This window comes from Rhinolophus ferrumequinum, chromosome 21 (assembly GCF_004115265.2).
Source record: "Rhinolophus ferrumequinum isolate MPI-CBG mRhiFer1 chromosome 21, mRhiFer1_v1.p, whole genome shotgun sequence".
NCBI lineage: Eukaryota > Metazoa > Chordata > Mammalia > Chiroptera > Rhinolophidae > Rhinolophus > Rhinolophus ferrumequinum.
Window position 1 is genome coordinate 909,418 of NC_046304.1, and position 16,367 is coordinate 925,784.

The 16,367-nt window shown below is 51.1% G+C and overlaps 1 protein-coding gene across 7 annotated transcripts in view; it reads left to right on the forward strand.

The window, feature by feature from the left end:
- TOM1L2 (target of myb1 like 2 membrane trafficking protein) overlaps positions 1 to 16,367 on the forward strand; it is a 105,925-nt gene that overhangs the window by 54,477 nt on the left and 35,081 nt on the right. For all 7 annotated transcript variants that reach the window (XR_004421292.1, XM_033090089.1, XM_033090091.1 and 4 more), the window contains exons 2-4: positions 1,102 to 1,186; positions 7,595 to 7,673; positions 13,741 to 13,890. Coding sequence is in view for 6 of the 7 variants with exons in the window: in XM_033090089.1 (XP_032945980.1) it covers positions 1,102 to 1,186; positions 7,595 to 7,673; positions 13,741 to 13,890 (314 nt within the window). In the remaining variant the exon portion in view is untranslated. The remainder of the gene's footprint in view (positions 1 to 1,101; positions 1,187 to 7,594; positions 7,674 to 13,740; positions 13,891 to 16,367) is intronic.

Sequence of the window (16,367 nt, forward strand, 5' to 3'; positions counted from 1 at the left end):
TTTGGAGAAATGTCTGTTCTGATCCTTCTCCCATTTTTAAATTGGGTTGTTTTTTATTGTTGAGTTGTAAGAGTTCTTCATATATTCTGTATATTAACTCCTTATCAGATGTGTGATTTGCAAATATTTTCTTCCATCTGTAGGAGGTCTTTTCGCTCTGTTGATTGTGTCGTTTGATGCACGAATTTTTTTTATTTCTATGTAGTCCAATTTATCTATTTTTTTCTTTTGTTGCCTGCACTTTTGGTGTCATATCCATGAAATCATTACCAGAGCCAATGTTATGAAGCTTTTCCTTTATGTTTTCTTCTAAGAGTTTAGCTTGTAGGTTTACATCTTTTATCCATTTTGAGTTGATTTTTGTCTATGGTGAAGGTTAAGAGTCCAGTTTCATTCTTTTGCATGTGGATATCCAGTTTTCCCGGCGCCATTGGTTGAAAAGACTGTCCTTTCCCATTGAATGGTCAGGAAGTCATTTTGTCGATGAAATAAAATACTGTGCGCGAAGCACCCAACACCGTACCCAGCTGTGACTTAAAAAGTGATGTGCCTCTAGCTCCCCCTTACCTGAGATGTAGTTTTAACGACTGAAGTTGATTTTTAATAACTATAATAGCAAATACCTAATAGTACTGACTCTGTGCCAGGCTCTATTCCAAGGGCTTTCCGTGTATATTAACCCATTAATTGTCATACCAGCTCTGTGGGGCAGGTACTATTGTCACTAGTTTACAAATCAGGAAATGGGGTACACAGGAGTTAAGTAATTTGCCCGAGGTCACATAGCTAATAAGTGGTGGAGCTATTCAAAGCCAGGTAATTTGACTCCAGCATGTGTTTGGGCTGATTTTTAATAGCTTAGGCCTATGAGGAGCTGTCCAGTCCGGAGTCTGGTGAGTGAAGGACAGTGTTACGCCATCAGTCGTCAGGCCCAGATCTCTTGCTGGGTGTTCTCTTGTGAAAGCAGCACCCCCAGAACCGCTCTGTTGGCTCAACCCAGCTGCTTGGGAGGAGAATGTGGTGGTTCTGGTCCCTCCTGTTTCCCGCCAGGACCCCCTTGTTCCAGGAGAATGTTAACCACTTTTCTGTCTGACGTTACAGAAAAGGCAACAGATGGCTCCCTGCCAAGCGAGGACTGGACGTTGAACATGGAGATCTGCGACATCATCAACGAGACGGAGGAAGGGTACGTGTGTCCCGCCGCCGCGCCCTGAGCTCGGCGGCTCCTGCGTGTCGCTCGGCCGGCTGGCCGTCGGGGTTTTATTTTTCATTTTGTTTTCAGTCTGTTTGCCTTGGCATTTACTACGCTGACACTCTCAATTATCTTTCCTCTTCCATCTGCTCTGCCCCCACTTCCCCAAAGGCAGTGCTGAGTTAGAGCCGCGGCAGCCTCTTTAATAACCTGCTTTTAATCACAAGTGAAAATGAAGCTGCTTGGTTCCTTGATCCCAGTGGTCTTGCGCTGGTCTCGCCCTTCCGGCCGACCTCTGCCTCCCGGTCGCAGCTATGAGGCCGTGGGCCCTGCTTTGCTGGACGGTGCCCCTGCGGTCAGAGCACCCAGTGTCCATAGAGGAGGCCGGCAGTGAGAGAGGAAGCGTGCGGCCCCGAGCAGCGGGGGGTGTCTGATGGCGGTGGGCTTTCCCCACAGGCCACCTCGGGGCCACCCGTGCTGCGGGTCTGCTCTCACTGCTGTGCGCCAGGTAGCCTTGCCTGCTGCCTTACAGCTGCGTGCTACTGAGGCTTCTTCCAAAGTAGTCTGTATTGGGCCCTCTGTCCACGCCATGAAAAGGCAAGTTACGTCACCACACCGTCTTAAGCCATCTCCAGAGAGGGCAGGCCGCCGTGAGTTTGCATCAGTACACTGTCACTTACTGCCTTGTCATGGATAAACGAGGGACCAGCCTCTCAAGGTTGCTCCTGCTTCCATTGAGCAAATCTGTACTAAGTGACGACCTTGTGCCAGGCTAGTGTGAGTAAGTCCTGGGGACACAAGGTGAACAGAACAGACAGACTCCTTCCCCTTGGGGAGCCGAGTGGGGAGGCAGGCCATGAACAACAAAACTAGAACACGTAACGTGGTCAGCCGGTGACATTTCCCTGGAGAGAAAAAACCTGGGGAGGGAGAAGTGGGAATGAGCCATTGTACATGGAGTGATCAAGGAACGTGTCGCCGAGCGTAACCTTCAGCCAAGACCTGAAGGAGATGAGGAGATGAGTGGGTGAGATGTGACGAGTATACCAGAGAAGAACTTTCCAGCAGAGGAAACAGCAAGCACAGAAGTCCCGGGACAGAGGTGTCTGATGAGTGCGAAAAACAACAAGGAAGCTAGTGGGGCCCCAGCAGAGTGTGCGAGGAAGAGGTGCCGGGGTGAGATCAGAGATGTCGGGGATCCCGATAACACAGGCACTGCAGGACCTCGGGCTTGACTTCAGAGGACGGGGAACCCCTCAGAGGATTCGGGCAGAGAAGCGGCATGTCCAGCTTTCATTTTAAAGAGGTCACTCTGGCTGCCATGTTCACAGTGGCTTGTCTGGGGGTGGGGGCGGGGCTGGGCCAAGGCAGAAATGGAGCAGGTGGTTGGAGGTCATCAGGGTAATCCTGGTGTGAGACGATGGGCGCTTTGACTGGGGTGACAGCGGGGGAGACAGTGAGAAAATGATCAGATCCTGAGTAGATTTAGAAGGGGAACCAATGAAACGTGCCGACATGGGCATGAGAAAAGTCACGAATAACAGGGATGGAGCAGGCTGGGGGTGCAGAGATCAGCAGTTCAGCTAAAATCCTTCAGATTGAGCTGCCAGGGACGCCTCCAGGGGGTGCTGGCACAGAGGGGTCCGGAGCTGGGCAGTGGCCTGTGCTGGACATGAGCGATTCTGCAATTGGGACGCCACGGTCCTAACCCATGTCACTGGGCTCACACTGGTCGTCTTCCTGCAGACCCACTTGCGTTCCTTTCTTCCTCACGTCCCCTCAGATGCCACTTATTCAGCCACATTTACTGACCATGGCTGAGGCCCAGCTGGTTCCAGATGCCAAGGTGAATGAGTGCAGCACGGCTGCTCCCAAGGCACTCACAGGGCAGGACCAGATGGGCCGTGGTCGTGGCTGTGGCCGAGGCATGTGCCCAGGGCTGCAGACTCAGAGGGAAAGGCCGTGGGGATGCCGCCTAGAGGGGCAGCCTTGGGGCTGAGCCTCCAGGATGGCAGGAGAGGAGAAAACGTGCCGTGTGGCCAAGGATGGCATGAAGAGGGCAGTGCAGTGGGGGTACAAGGGGTCTGGGTATGCAGGGAAGGGGTGGGGAGGACCTGTCTGCAACAGTCCTGAAAGCTGGTCAGGATGTGAAGCGCCTTCTTCTTGCATCACCCTGTAGAGAGGGCCGTCCTCTTGGGCAGGCCGTTTACTTTTGCCCCCATCCCGCTGTCCATTCTGTGTGCTGCCAGCAGAGAGGCCCTTAGAAACTCAGCACTCAGAAGCACTCTCTTGCTAAGAAGCCTTCTCTCAGGGTGAAAGTCCTTCACAAGCCCTGCAGGATAACCTGCTATTCCATTTGGGGTCCTCTCCCCTTGTCCTCACCCGTTAGCCCCCTGTACCCGGTTTGTAATTCTCCACCAATGAGGGCCATGCATACAATGTGTGAATGGAGGCTGCACATTCCAAAGGGAAGGAGGCCTCCTTCCGGGGTCTGAGAGCTGGGCCAGCTGCTCTCACAATCCTCCAGGCTCCTTCCTCTGAAGTGGCCCACACTCCTTTCCTGCATTTTCCGTGACAGTCCCTCAGCACTCGCCTGCCGGGCAGTTCCTGTCCCTGCCTCTGCTGTGAGATGCCTGTCAGAACCTCTCCCCACAGGACTGGCTAACGGTTGGCTCCCTGCCCACTCCTTCCTGTTTCTGGGCTCTGGACCTGGTGTTCCTTCTGTCCCGCCTCACCTCTCCCTTTCACTAGTTCTATCATTCACTGCATCTCAGTTCCAACCTGGTTTCCCTGACACGCCTCCTTCTGATTTGGACAAGTCCCCCATTATGTGATTTCACAATACCCTTTATTATACTCACACTCATCACAGTGGAAACTGACACATTTGTGTGACATTTGTTAGAGTGTCTGTCTCATCCCCAAAGCCCCCTAGACTGTGCACTCCATGAGGGCAGAAATTTTGTTTTGCTCCCCATTTTGTCCCCAGCACCTAGCATGGCACACACATAATTGGCTCCTGACAAACATTTGTTAAATAAGTGAATAAATGAATGAGGTCCCTATGAGGAACACAGGCATGTGAACAGAATCATAACACAGCGTGACAAGTGCTCTGAGAAAGAAGCTTATACAGCTAGCAAGAGGGAGACTAGAGCAGTGGCCGCTGGCTGGGCATGGGGCCGTCAGCCGCAAAGCCTTCTTGGAGGAGGTGGTGCCCATGTGGAGCCTTCTGTGAGCCACGTGAGGGGAGGCAGGTGGCCACGCAGGCTGCGGGGCAGTGTGTCACCCTAGGAAGGGGCAGTGGGATTAGGGGCCTGGGGCCTGGCGCCACCAGCCTGGGCTGCAATCCTAGGTTCCCCACTCACTTGCCGTGTGCCCCTGGGTGAGCGACTTCATCTCTCTGTGTCTGTTTCCTCATTAACAAGTGGGGGGACCAATAGTACCTACCTTGTGGGTTCCCTGCCCTTACCCAGTCTGCCATTCTCCGAGCACTTGCCACGTGCCAGGCCCCTGTCCTGAGCCCTGGATTGTACCAGCCCATCCCGCCTCCCACCAACAGCCCTAGGAGGTAGGGACAGTCCTAGCAACGTTGAGGAAACTGAGGCTCAGAGTGGTTTGGTCACTTGCCAGAAATCGCACACCATGGCTAGGACAGGCAGATGCCGGATACAGGCCGGCTCCCCCCACGGACGGACGCTCTGCCTGCACTTCTTTGATTTATTCAAAGCTCTACCTCTGGAAGGCCAGGGTCTTGCTGGGCGCCCCACAGGCCCCTCCCTGGGCTTTCCCTAATGTCCAGGTCACCTCCAGCCAGAGGCCTTGAGTGGCAGTCCCTCGTGGCCTGGATCACGGGTCGTTAGCTAGGCGTGCCTGGCTGAGTAGCCTGTGCAGGAGTGTTTTACCCTGTTTACCAGGCCTCACTCACGCCACCTGGTCAGGGCCCAGGTGCACGGACTTGGTAAGTGCTGTCCGGTTCTGATGTGTGGCTCTGATGACGATCCACTGATCTGGGTGGTGGTCAGGACCATTTGCAGCCCTTCCCCAGCTCGCTGAAGCTTTGTGGGTGCCCCAGCCTCTGAGATGGAAGGGGCGCAGAGGGGTAACCAATGAAATGGAGCAATAGCAGCCGGGGAGGGGGGAGAGGAGGCGTTCAAGCTGAGGGAGGGCAGCCACGTCCTTCAGCCGGGAAGGAGGAGGCAGCGTCCCGGAAGTGGCGCTTCTGCAGCCCAAGGACCGTGGGAAGTCAGTATGCCCGGAGAGAGGGCTCCTATGAGTGTCGGTCGCAGGTGAGCGTGGGGAGGCTGACGATGGCCCAGAGGCCAGAGCTGAGGCCCTGGGGGCTGCCCTAGGGGCTGGCCTTCCCTCCGAAAGCTGCCGGGGCGTCCGAGCGTCTCAGTGTCCTTCCCTCCTGGCTCTTCCTGCTCCATCTTGGTTCCTCCCTCTCTCCTTCTCCCAGTTTCCAGCTCCATGCTGTCAAGTCTGCTGCTGCTTTCTGAAACTTTGCAATTCCTCTGACATGCTTTTGATCCTGCTCTCTGAAGCTTCTCCCCCAGGGAGAGAGATAAATACTTGCTTTTGTGCTCACCCAGTCACTCCCAGGCAGCACTTCCCCAGAATGAATTTTCATTTTAACTGCAGCCCAGGAGCCTGCTGACTCTCTGATTTCCCTCGACCACCATCACCCCCACACCAGGAGAGCTCTGAGTGTGCTATGCTCTGTGAGCTATAAGTGTTGGCAGCCCGTGGAGGTCGTTCCCATTTTTCTGCTCCATGGAAGTTCAAGGGGAGAGGAATAAGACTAGATTGAGAGGGATGGCAGCCGTGGGTCAGGGCTAACTGTGGCTTGGCAGAGCCCTTGAGAGAGAGGAAACCGATCCGTGCTCCTGCCAGCAGCCATTGACCTTCACCAGCTCGAGTCCAGAAGCAGTCCTCAAAGCCGAGAGCTTGTCAAGTCCCATATTTGCAGAAATCAGCATTCCTGTTTGGAAACTGCAGCCATACTGCAAACACACTTGGCAGGGACCCCTGTCCCGAGAGCCTCATCCTATCCGCCCTTGTACTCGGGAGCCAAGAGTTCATTCCTGCAGGCAGCCATATTTCAAATTGGGAATGGGAACAGGTCTCAAGTATTTTTAAATTTCTTCTAGAGCTTGCCTTACTACTGCGTCTTTCTGTCTAAATTGGGCTGATTAGCAGAGCGTCCGCCCTCCTTTCCCTCAGCTTCGTCACACACATTTGAAAGGACTTTTTCGATTGCTAAATAGATCATAAATATTTCAGAGCTGGAGGAACAGGAGGTCCCTGACTGACCAACTTCCAGCCTTGGAAAGACCCAGATATATTGACGTGTCCATCTGTAGGAGGCGGGAGCCCACTCGTGAGAGCGAAAGGCAGGCCTGCAGCCAGACTGGGGCCTCCCCGGCGCAGGTGATGGGGCACCAGGGCACAGGGCTTCGTGTCCGAGGTGCCTCTGAGTCCCACACCTTTGGTGAATCCTGCCTTAGAATAGATTAACCCGTCAGGCACTGCACGTAACAGGTGCTCTTGGGGGGCCGGCTGGGGACCCTAACTCCCAGATCCAGCGCTGATTTAGTGAATGTGTTCCAAGTTCCAAACATCAGCTATGAGTGAGCTTTGGAACCTGGCCCACCTGTAAACTGGGGGCTGCCTGTAGTTCTGTGAGATTCTCTCTGGGATGCCACATCAGATCCATCACTTAAAAGCATACAATTCCTTGGGTTTTAAGAAAAGTTAAGTTTTCTCAGGGGAAAAGGAGCTCCGTGGAGCTGGGAGGAGCAGGCCTAAGTGCGGGCCCGGACGTCTCTCTCTGTCTCTCTCTGTGGTTTCTTCCAGCTTAGTGATTGTTTTGGATAAATAATATTTGCATAAATAATACAAAAATTCAAAAGAGTTGCAAATAGACCATGCAGTGAAAAACCTTTCTCCCCACTCTGTCACCCAGCTCCCCTGCTGAGGGGCAGCCATAGGTACCAGCTTCTTGTGGCTGCTTTCAGAGACTCTTCCCTATGTTGGCATGTGTCCTATGTATGTACTTGTTGTCCTTTATAACTCCAAGGGTAGCACATGCACTGCTCTGCATGCTGATGGCTCTATTCACGTATCTTTGAGCTTGCTCCCAAGCGGTGCGTAAGGAGTGGTCCATTCTTTTTTTCAGCTGCATAGTATTCCATCGTATGGATAGACATGATTTAATTTAACCTGTTTCATACTGATGGCTATTTAGTTTGTTTCCAGTCTTTCACGTTTACAGACATGCTGCAGCAAATAACCTTGTATGTGTGCTGGTTCTCACACGCGGGGTGCGGGGGGGGGGGGGACTCTGCACGAGCGTGCCCCAACGTGTCATTTGCAAGGATCTTCATGTGTCCTTTTCTCCAGGCCAAAGGATGCCATCCGAGCCCTGAAGAAGCGGCTTAATGGGAACCGAAACTACAGAGAAGTGATGCTGGCATTAACAGTGAGTGCTGCCCTCCTGGGAGTGAGGGAACGTGGGAAAATGCGTGCTCCCGACCGTGCCCCACTCACAGGCCTTTCCCTCTGTCGCTCAGCACCGCCTCTGGTGTGGGTGCCGCTGGAGTCCAGTGCAGCCTTCTTGTAGTCCCCTTGGGTTTTCCTACCTTCTCTGAGATGGGACATCAGCTTCAATCTGGTATATTCCCGCAGAAGATAAGGCATGAGCAGCACTGACGAGCACAGAAGCCCAAATCAGAGAAGTCAGAGCCCTGGGTGTGGGTCTCCCTTGGGCTACCAACCTGACGTCAGACCTCTAGGCCAGCTGCTTCTTGACATGACATGTCAGTTTCCTCTATAAAGTGCTCACTTCCACTGAGTACCTGCCCTCTGCTGTGCTTTTCACGTGTTAATGCAAATGTTTACAATAACCTTCCAAAACAGGCTTCACCATCCCCCTCAAGAGATGAAAAAACTGAGGCTCAGAGAGGTCTAGGGGTTTGCCTGACTTCCCAGCTAGTGACGTACCCAGCTGGGGATTACGGAATAAAAACTGATTAATTTTGGGACGCTCTTGAAAATGTCAGCCAAGTGACTCCTTTCAGAAAGGAAAGACCAGGTTTTTGCCCTTCCTTAAGGTGTCAGAAAATTAAAAGGGACAACTTCAGGTGTTATTTTTGTCTTGAAAGTTAACAGTTTTTCAGATTTGGCAAAATCTGGGCCACAGTGAATTCTTATAATGGAAACTGTTACAGGTCAGCGCTGGGCTTCTATGTAGGTTTGTTATTTATTCAAAACTGCTATAACATGTATCCTTTAAAAACAGAAACTTTGGATTTTTTGCCCAATTGAGAACCCAAGCTTTGTTAGGAGAGTTCTCTCTGCCACAGAATTGGGATTTGAATAATAAAGGAGCAAAAGACCGGTTGAGAAATAGGGAGTTGAAAGCCTTTGGTTTTTTCCTCAGAAATTTCTCAATTTGAACCACCACATTCACAAAACCCAGAGCACCCAGAGGGTACCCCAAATGAATTGTTTTAAGGAACTAAAATCAGTAGGGAATGAACTCGAACATGCCAGGACATTCTCCTGGTATCTGAGATGCACCGCTGTCTGTGCCTAACTTCGTGGTAACCGTACCAGATGGAAATCTTTCTAAAGTGCCCTCTGCCTTTACTTCCTCCCTACAGCAGAGCAGGGCGGCCTCGTTTCACCTTTCCTGATGGTCAGGTCTCATTTAGTAGTAGTATTTCCCCCCAGCTTTCTTGAAGTGTTATTGACATATAACACATATAAGTGTAAGATGTACAGTGTGATGATTTGATACACATACATATTGCAACATGGTTACCACAGCGTTAGTTAACACCTCCATCCCCTCACATCATTTCCTTTTTGTGTGCATGTGTGGTATTGATCGCATTTAAGATCTACTTTCCTAATAACTTTCAAGTGTATACTACAGTATTGTTAATTATATCACCATGCTATACCTTCGATTTCCAGGACTTCACTCATGTTCTAGCTGGGAGTCTGTACCCTCTTACCGTCGTCTCTCCTTCTCCCCACCCCAGCCCCTGGAACTACCATCCTAGTCTCTCCTTCTACGAGTTCAGCATTTTAAGATTCTGTGTACAAATGAGAACATACAATATTTGTCTGTTTGTCTTTCGCTATCTGACTTATTTCACTCAGCATAATGACCTCAAGGTCCATCCATGTTGTTACAAAGACAAGATTTCCTTCCTTTTTATGGCTGAATATTTTCTTGTATATGGCATATACCACATTTTTTAATCCATTCTTTAGTCCATGGACACTTACATTGTTTCCATGTCTTGGCTATTGTGAATGATGCAGCAGTGAACGGGGGTTTCAGGTATCTTTTCGAGGTAGTGTTTTCATTGTCTTCAAATAAATACCCAGAAGTAGAATCTCTGGGTCATATCATATGCTGGTTCTAGTTTTATTTTTTGAGGAATCCTCTTACTGTTTTCCATAGTGGCCACACCAATTTACATTCCCAACAAGAGTGCACAAGGGTTCCCTTTTCTCCGCATTCTGGCGAACACTTGCTGTCTTCTCCTTTTGATGACAGCCATTCTAATAGATGTGAGGTGGTATCTCATTGTGGTTTTGATTTGTGTTTCCTTGACAATTAGTGATGTTGGGCATCTTTTCATGTATCTGTTGGCCATTTATATGTCTTCTTTGGGAAAACGTCTATTTAAGTCCTTTGCCCATTTCTAAATAGAATTATATTTTGGTTTTTGGGGGTTTTGGTTTTTTTTGTTTCTGTTTTTTACTATTACGTTGTATAAGTTCCTTATATATTTTATATGAACCCTTCATCAGATAGGTGGTTTGCAAATATTTTCTCCCATTCTGTGGGTTGCCTTTTTATTTTCCTGACTGTTTCTTCTGTTGTGCAGAAGCCTTTTAGTTTGATGCAGTCCTACTTGTTTATTTTTGCTTTTGTTGCCTGTGCTTTTGGTGTCATATCAAAAAAATACTTTGCCAAGCTCAATGTCAAGGAGCTTTTTCCCTATGTTTTCTTTCAGCAGTTTTACAGTTTGGGATCTTATATTTAAGTCTTTAGTCGATTTTGCGGTAATTTTTGTAAGTGATGTTAAGATAGGGGTCTGATTTCATTCTTTGCATGTAGCTATCCAGTTTCCCAACACCATTTATTGAAGAGATTCTCCTTTCTTCCATTGAATCTTCCTGACTCCCTTGTCAAATATGAGTTGACCACATAGGCATGAGTTTATTTCTTGATTCTGTTCCATTGGTCTATGTGTCTATTTTTATGCCTGTACCATGCTGTTTTGATGACTGGAGCTTTGCAGTATAGTTTGAAATCAGGCAATGTGAGGCCTCCAGCTTTATTCTTCTTTCTTATGATTGCTTTGGCTGTTCAGGGTTCTTTGTAGTTCCATATGACTTTTAGATTTGCCTTTTCTCTTTCTGTGAAATCTATAGATAGCTTTGGGTAGTATGGACATTTTAACAATATTAATTTCTTCCAATCCATGAACCCGGGATATCTTTCCATTTATTTGTGTGTTCTTCATTTTCTCTCATCAGTGTTTTATCATTTTCAGGGTGCAGATCTTTCACCGCCTTGATTAAATTTATTCCTAAGTATTTAATTTAATTTTCATTTTAGTGTCAGGTCTTCACTGCAAATCCAGCGATGCCTTTGGGGGACTTGTAAAATGTGCAGCTCCCTCGTCCCTACACCGAAGGCTCCAGCCTGGCACATGTCGTGTAGTCTCATGTCTGCTTTATGGCTTCTCTGTCTTCATCTTCACTTACCTTAGTAGTCGGTCTCAGTTTCCTGCTCGTTGTGGGCCCTTCCTCCCTTCGTGTCTGTACACACCGAGATTGTTAATATTAGGTTAGTGCAAAAGTAATTGCGGTTTAAAAGGTTAAAAATAATTGCAAAAACCGCAGTTACTTTTGCACCAACTTAAAATTTACCCAAAACAGGAGTTAGTCAGAGGTGCTGCGGGCTGTCTGCTTGGCGTTCGTGTGCGGACTGGGAACGTCTGATCGCTTGGAGGCACTGATTGCTTCCTCTGTGGGCTTTGGCTGCGTTCTGGAAAATTGCCGCTGTGTGTTTCCTGTCCTACAACCCACAGGGACAGATTTTCCAGAGGCCCTTCTGGTACAGTGGCTTAACGTGGACCGCTGGGCTTCCCTCGCTAGTCAGGGAGGACCTCCTGTATCTCCTGCTCTGCTCGGCTTCGGGGCGGCTCTGTAGCACATGCTACCTGTGTCCAGGCATTTCCAAGCCTTTGTGTCCGAGCCCCAGAGTTTCTGACTTTAAAGTCTGCTGCCAGGAAAGTGAAGGATGTGCTCTCTGAGGGTGAGAAGTGCGTCCTGGCCCACAGCTGCCGTGAGCTCGGGGGCAGAGCTTCAGCCACCCCGCCGCCTCAGGCTCCCTGCTCCTCTCTTCCCGCGTTCTTTCCCACCACACCTGTTCTCCCCAGCCTCCTGTCCTTCCTTTCCTCCTGCTCCTCATGAAGTAAAACATGCTTCTTGCCACCTACCTGGGCCCCAGCAGCCCACTGCCTGCATCGGGAAAGTTAGGAGGAGGGTTTAGAAGATCCTAAAAAGGACGACTGAATTCTTTGAGGGCAGGAACAGCTGCTGTGGTTCATCTTGGCAGTCTCTGTGGGTCACTGTGAGACAATGCTGGTTACCTCATGGTCACCTGGAGTCCAGCATAAGCAGAAAAAGAGGAAAAAACCTCAGTGGGCCGAGGATGCTGAGCTTTGGAGTCTTCCTGGGCAAGCCGAGCGGAACCCAGAAGCCGCCTCTGGGGCGGACAGGGTGAGGAGGGAACAGTGATGAGTGGTGCAGACCTGCGGGCCCTGGGCGATGTCCAGCTCTGGCCTCCGCTGTGAGCTCACTGGCATCTCCAAGCCTCAGCTCCCTCATCTGTCCAATGAGAGGACAGATGAGGCAGATGAGCCACCTTTCAGTGCTATTTCAAGGACAAATGAGGGAACAAGAAGTCCATCGCACGTTGCCTGTCGTCTCTTGCAGGGGCGCCGTCAGGGAGTGAAGGCCTCGCCGGGGGTGCAGAGACGAGCACTCCAAGGAAGGGTGGTTGGGGTTCCATCCTGCATCTGGCCCTGACCATCAGCTTTTACCTGGGTCGGTTTCTTCACCTTTCTAAGCCTCCTAACGCTGAGAAAATGGGAACCTAAAAGCCACTTAAAGAGAATTGGTTGTAAGAATTGAATGAAGGTATACATAATGTGAAAGAAGCCCTCACAGTGAAGGTCAGGGTTAGGGACGTTTCTTTCTGACTGTGCTTTGTCAAGATGATGCCTAGTTGGTAAGCCCAGCCTGTGGAAAGGCTGCATATGGTAACCAGTGGTCAGGTCAGTTTGGGCAAATGAGGGTAACTGAGGCAGTCAGAGGTGTTCCCTGTTACTGGTGCCGGACTTCCAAGGAGGCTTTCCCCAGTGGTCGACTGTGGCACTGGGGGTGCTGGCATGGGAAGGGCCAGGTAATCATATGGGTTGGTTTACAGAGAGCTAAGAAATTCAGAAAGCTGCGTTCAAGACTGGAGAGACCCTCTAATTGATATCTCTGAATTCCAGGGGGCCTTTCCCCCTTTCCTCACGTGTGTACCGTATGTAGCCTTCTGGATGTAATCGTGTTATCATAGTTCTCATTTACTGGCCCCTCCCCTGTGCAGGGCACTGTGCTCGGTGCTTTACACATACTCTCTCCTCCTCACTGCAGCCCTGCAGGGGGCGCTCATGTGCCCCCTTTACAGAAGAGGAAGTCAAGGACTCGACAAATGTCCTGAACCATAAAGGGAGAAAGTGGTGGGGCTGAGATTGAAGCCCCCACTGGCCATCTGGCCAGAACCCACACATGCCGTGCTTTTCTGAACGGTTAAGACCTGTGTAACTCATTTTTCCAGGCAAGGAAGGAGAGGGCAGGGATTGAACCGTGCCTGGACCGTACGGCTGACTGGCAGTGGAGGCCCACAAACCATTTATTAAGGGTGGGACTTTGTTTGTCATTGTCAATTTTACTTGCAGAAGGGTTCTGAGGTGTGCGTGAGTGTGTGTGTGTTTGTGTGTATTTGCTTGCTTCTTCACAGATAAGGGCCAATAACTCACTGGGTAATTCAGGCTGTCACAGCAGCCTTCACTTGTGACAGAGCATATGTCCCATTGGCTAATGCCTCACATCCAGAAGCCCAGAGAGAGGAGTTAAAATGCTAATTTTCAGGGACCACTCAGTCATTTTGATCCCATTGAAACAACAGCATCCTTCTCATGCAAAACTGGTGCCTCAATTACCAACTAATTGCCTGATTATTGTGCAGGGACTGAAGACTTCAGTCAGCAAGGGGCTGCCCTCATCCCCGAGGAATGAGAGAGCTAGAGGGTGAGGGTACCTGTGCCATTTAGGTTTGGCTGAAAGAAGACTGTTAGAAAGAATGATCCGGGAGAAGGAAAGGGGGAGTGGAAACTCGGCTGCCCCCAGTGCCCTGTGGCTCCCGGCTCCCACTGTGGTGACCTCTTTCCTTCCCTGCACATCAGGTGCTGGAGACATGTGTGAAGAACTGCGGCCACCGCTTCCACATCCTCGTGGCCAGCCGAGATTTCATTGACAGTGTTCTGGTCAAAATCATCTCTCCCAAGAACAACCCTCCCACCATCGTACAGGACAAGGTGCTCGCTCTGATCCAGGTACGTCCGCTCCTCTTGGCCAGGTCACTGGGACAGAGTCAGATGGGGTCTCTACTCAATGAGTCCCCATGCTGGCCCATCACGTGGGGAAAAGAATAGAGGCTTCTGGGTTTAGACATCTGTTGCAAAATACTTCATTTTTACACTCATCCCATGGCAATGAAACCCTAAGCAGTGGCTCTCCAGCCAGTTGACAGCCTTCACTGAAGTTTTCTGGGTACCTGGCCCTCCGCTGCCCACAGGTGGGGCCTTGACAGGCCTCTCAGCCATCAGGGACGACGTGGAGTAGGAAGGGCCATGTGAGAGCCATATCCATGGCTGGTGACTCACAGGGCAAGGGCCAGCTCTGGGTCAGACGGGAATAGGGGAGCAATTCAGTGAGGAGGTGACATTTCTGTTGGACCCTGAGGATGATGAGGAGCTTGCTGGAAAGCTCAGAGTGTGGCAGTATCACAGACAAAGACAGCAGCATGTGCAAAGGCCCAGAAGCACCAACAAGGGGGGGATACATTTGCGATGTATTCATTGTAATTGCTATGTAACAAATTCCCCCCAAACTCAGCAGCTTCAAACAACAAATAGTTATTATCTCGTAGTTTCTGTGAGTCAGGAACTCAGGAGTAGGTCAGCTGGGTGATTCTGGCTTGGGAGCTCATGAGGGTGCAGTTAAAATGCTGGCCGGGGTCGCCTCATCTGAAGGCTCAACTGGAGAAGCTCCTTCCCAGGTGGCCAACCCACATGGCTGTTGGCAGGCGGCCTCAGTTCCCGCCGACTGTTGGTAGGAGGCCTGAGTTTCTCGCCACGTTGGACCTGTTGAGTGTCCTTGTGATAAGACAGCTGGTTTTCTCTAGAGTGAGCGATCCAAGAGAGTGAGGGAGAAGCCGCAGCGCCTGTTGAGACCGAGACTCAGAAGTCACACACCATCTTTTCAGTCATAGTTTGTTTGTTAGAAGGGAGTCACCAGGTCCATCCTCAAAAGTAGAGGAATTAAGCTGCACCTCTTAAGGAGAAGAGGATGTTTTAAAACTATCACGTAGAGAACAGAATATAATAAAGAATGTCCGGGGCCAGGAAATGAGGCTGGAAGGATGGTCAGGGCTTGTGGGCCACGTAGACCGAGGAGTTGGTGCTTCGTCCTTCGGGCCGTGGGGAGCCATTGAACATGCCTGAGTTGGGTGCACACAGCCCGATGTAGCCTTTAGACGGAGCGCCCAGTGACAGAGTAGAAGGTAATGTGGGGTGATTCGTGCCGTGGTGGAGGAGAAATAAGCGCCTGCAGGAGCCAAGAGCAGAGGTGAGACCAAGCCAGGGTGGGAGTGGAGCCGAAAAGGCAGGGGCGGTGTGACCAAGGGGTGGTGCCGAGGCCGGGGAGCAGAGGGGCGCGAGTCAGCGCGCCTACAGGCCTTGTGCTTTTCACCTGCACCTTCTACCTGCAAGTCATCCCCAGCTCTTGGGGCAGGTGACTCCTCTCCATCATTCAGACAGCCCTCAGGCCTCCCACCACGGTTTACAGCACACACCACACATTCTCCCTCTTCAGTCACCCTCTTTTATGGGCTTCAAGTACTTCCTGCTCACTTTCCTGTCATCCGCCTCACTCAGCTCCCTGAGAACCCGGGGGCTCCTATCCCCAGGCTCTGGAGCAGCTGACTGTGGAGTAGGTGTTCAGTACGCTGTTTTCCTTAATGAACAGATGAATGCAGTTGCTGAAGCTCGAAGACGGGGGAGTGTGGATGACAGCAGAGCCTGCTTCCTGGGTAGTGCCTTTTCCTTCTTCCTGTCCCCCGGGCATCTCTCTCTCTCTCTCTCTCTCTCTCTCTCTCTCTCTCTCTGTCTCTCTCTCTCTCTCACACACACACACACACACACACACACACACACACACACACACACACACATCACCTCACCCACTACCCTCCCCACCCCCACCTGCACCCCAACAGCCCCTCATTCTGGGACTTCCCCAGTACACTCTCCTGCCTCATCTGCCCCAGTATTTGATGTCAGGGAAACGAATAGTGCCTTTTTCTCACAAAAGACAGGCCATCCCAACCTGAACTGTGCAAGCTGCAGTGGCCGCAGGCAAGGTCTGTCTGGGGTCAGATCTGGAAAGAGCACTTGCTGTGAGCAGGCCTGGTGGGTGGGTGGCTGCCAGGCTCCTTATCTGCGCTTGCTTCCCCTGTGCACTGTGTGGGGATCCCAGCTGCAGGCAGAGGCTGCACTGGCTGTGGCCGGTGGCTCTCACCAGCCCTGTACACCCTGCCCTCACCTCCGAAGCTCTCCTGTCAGGGTCATTACCTCTTCCTAGCACTGCGTCGACTCACTATGTAACCTCGGCAGGTATTTTGACTTCTGTGGGCTTCTACCTCCTTATCTGCATTCCTGCCTTTCTCCTCCCCGCGGGGGCCTGTGAGGTCCTACCCACGTTCTGAGGACGCCCCCTGCTGGCCTGGCCGGGACCCGAGCAGGATGGGCCT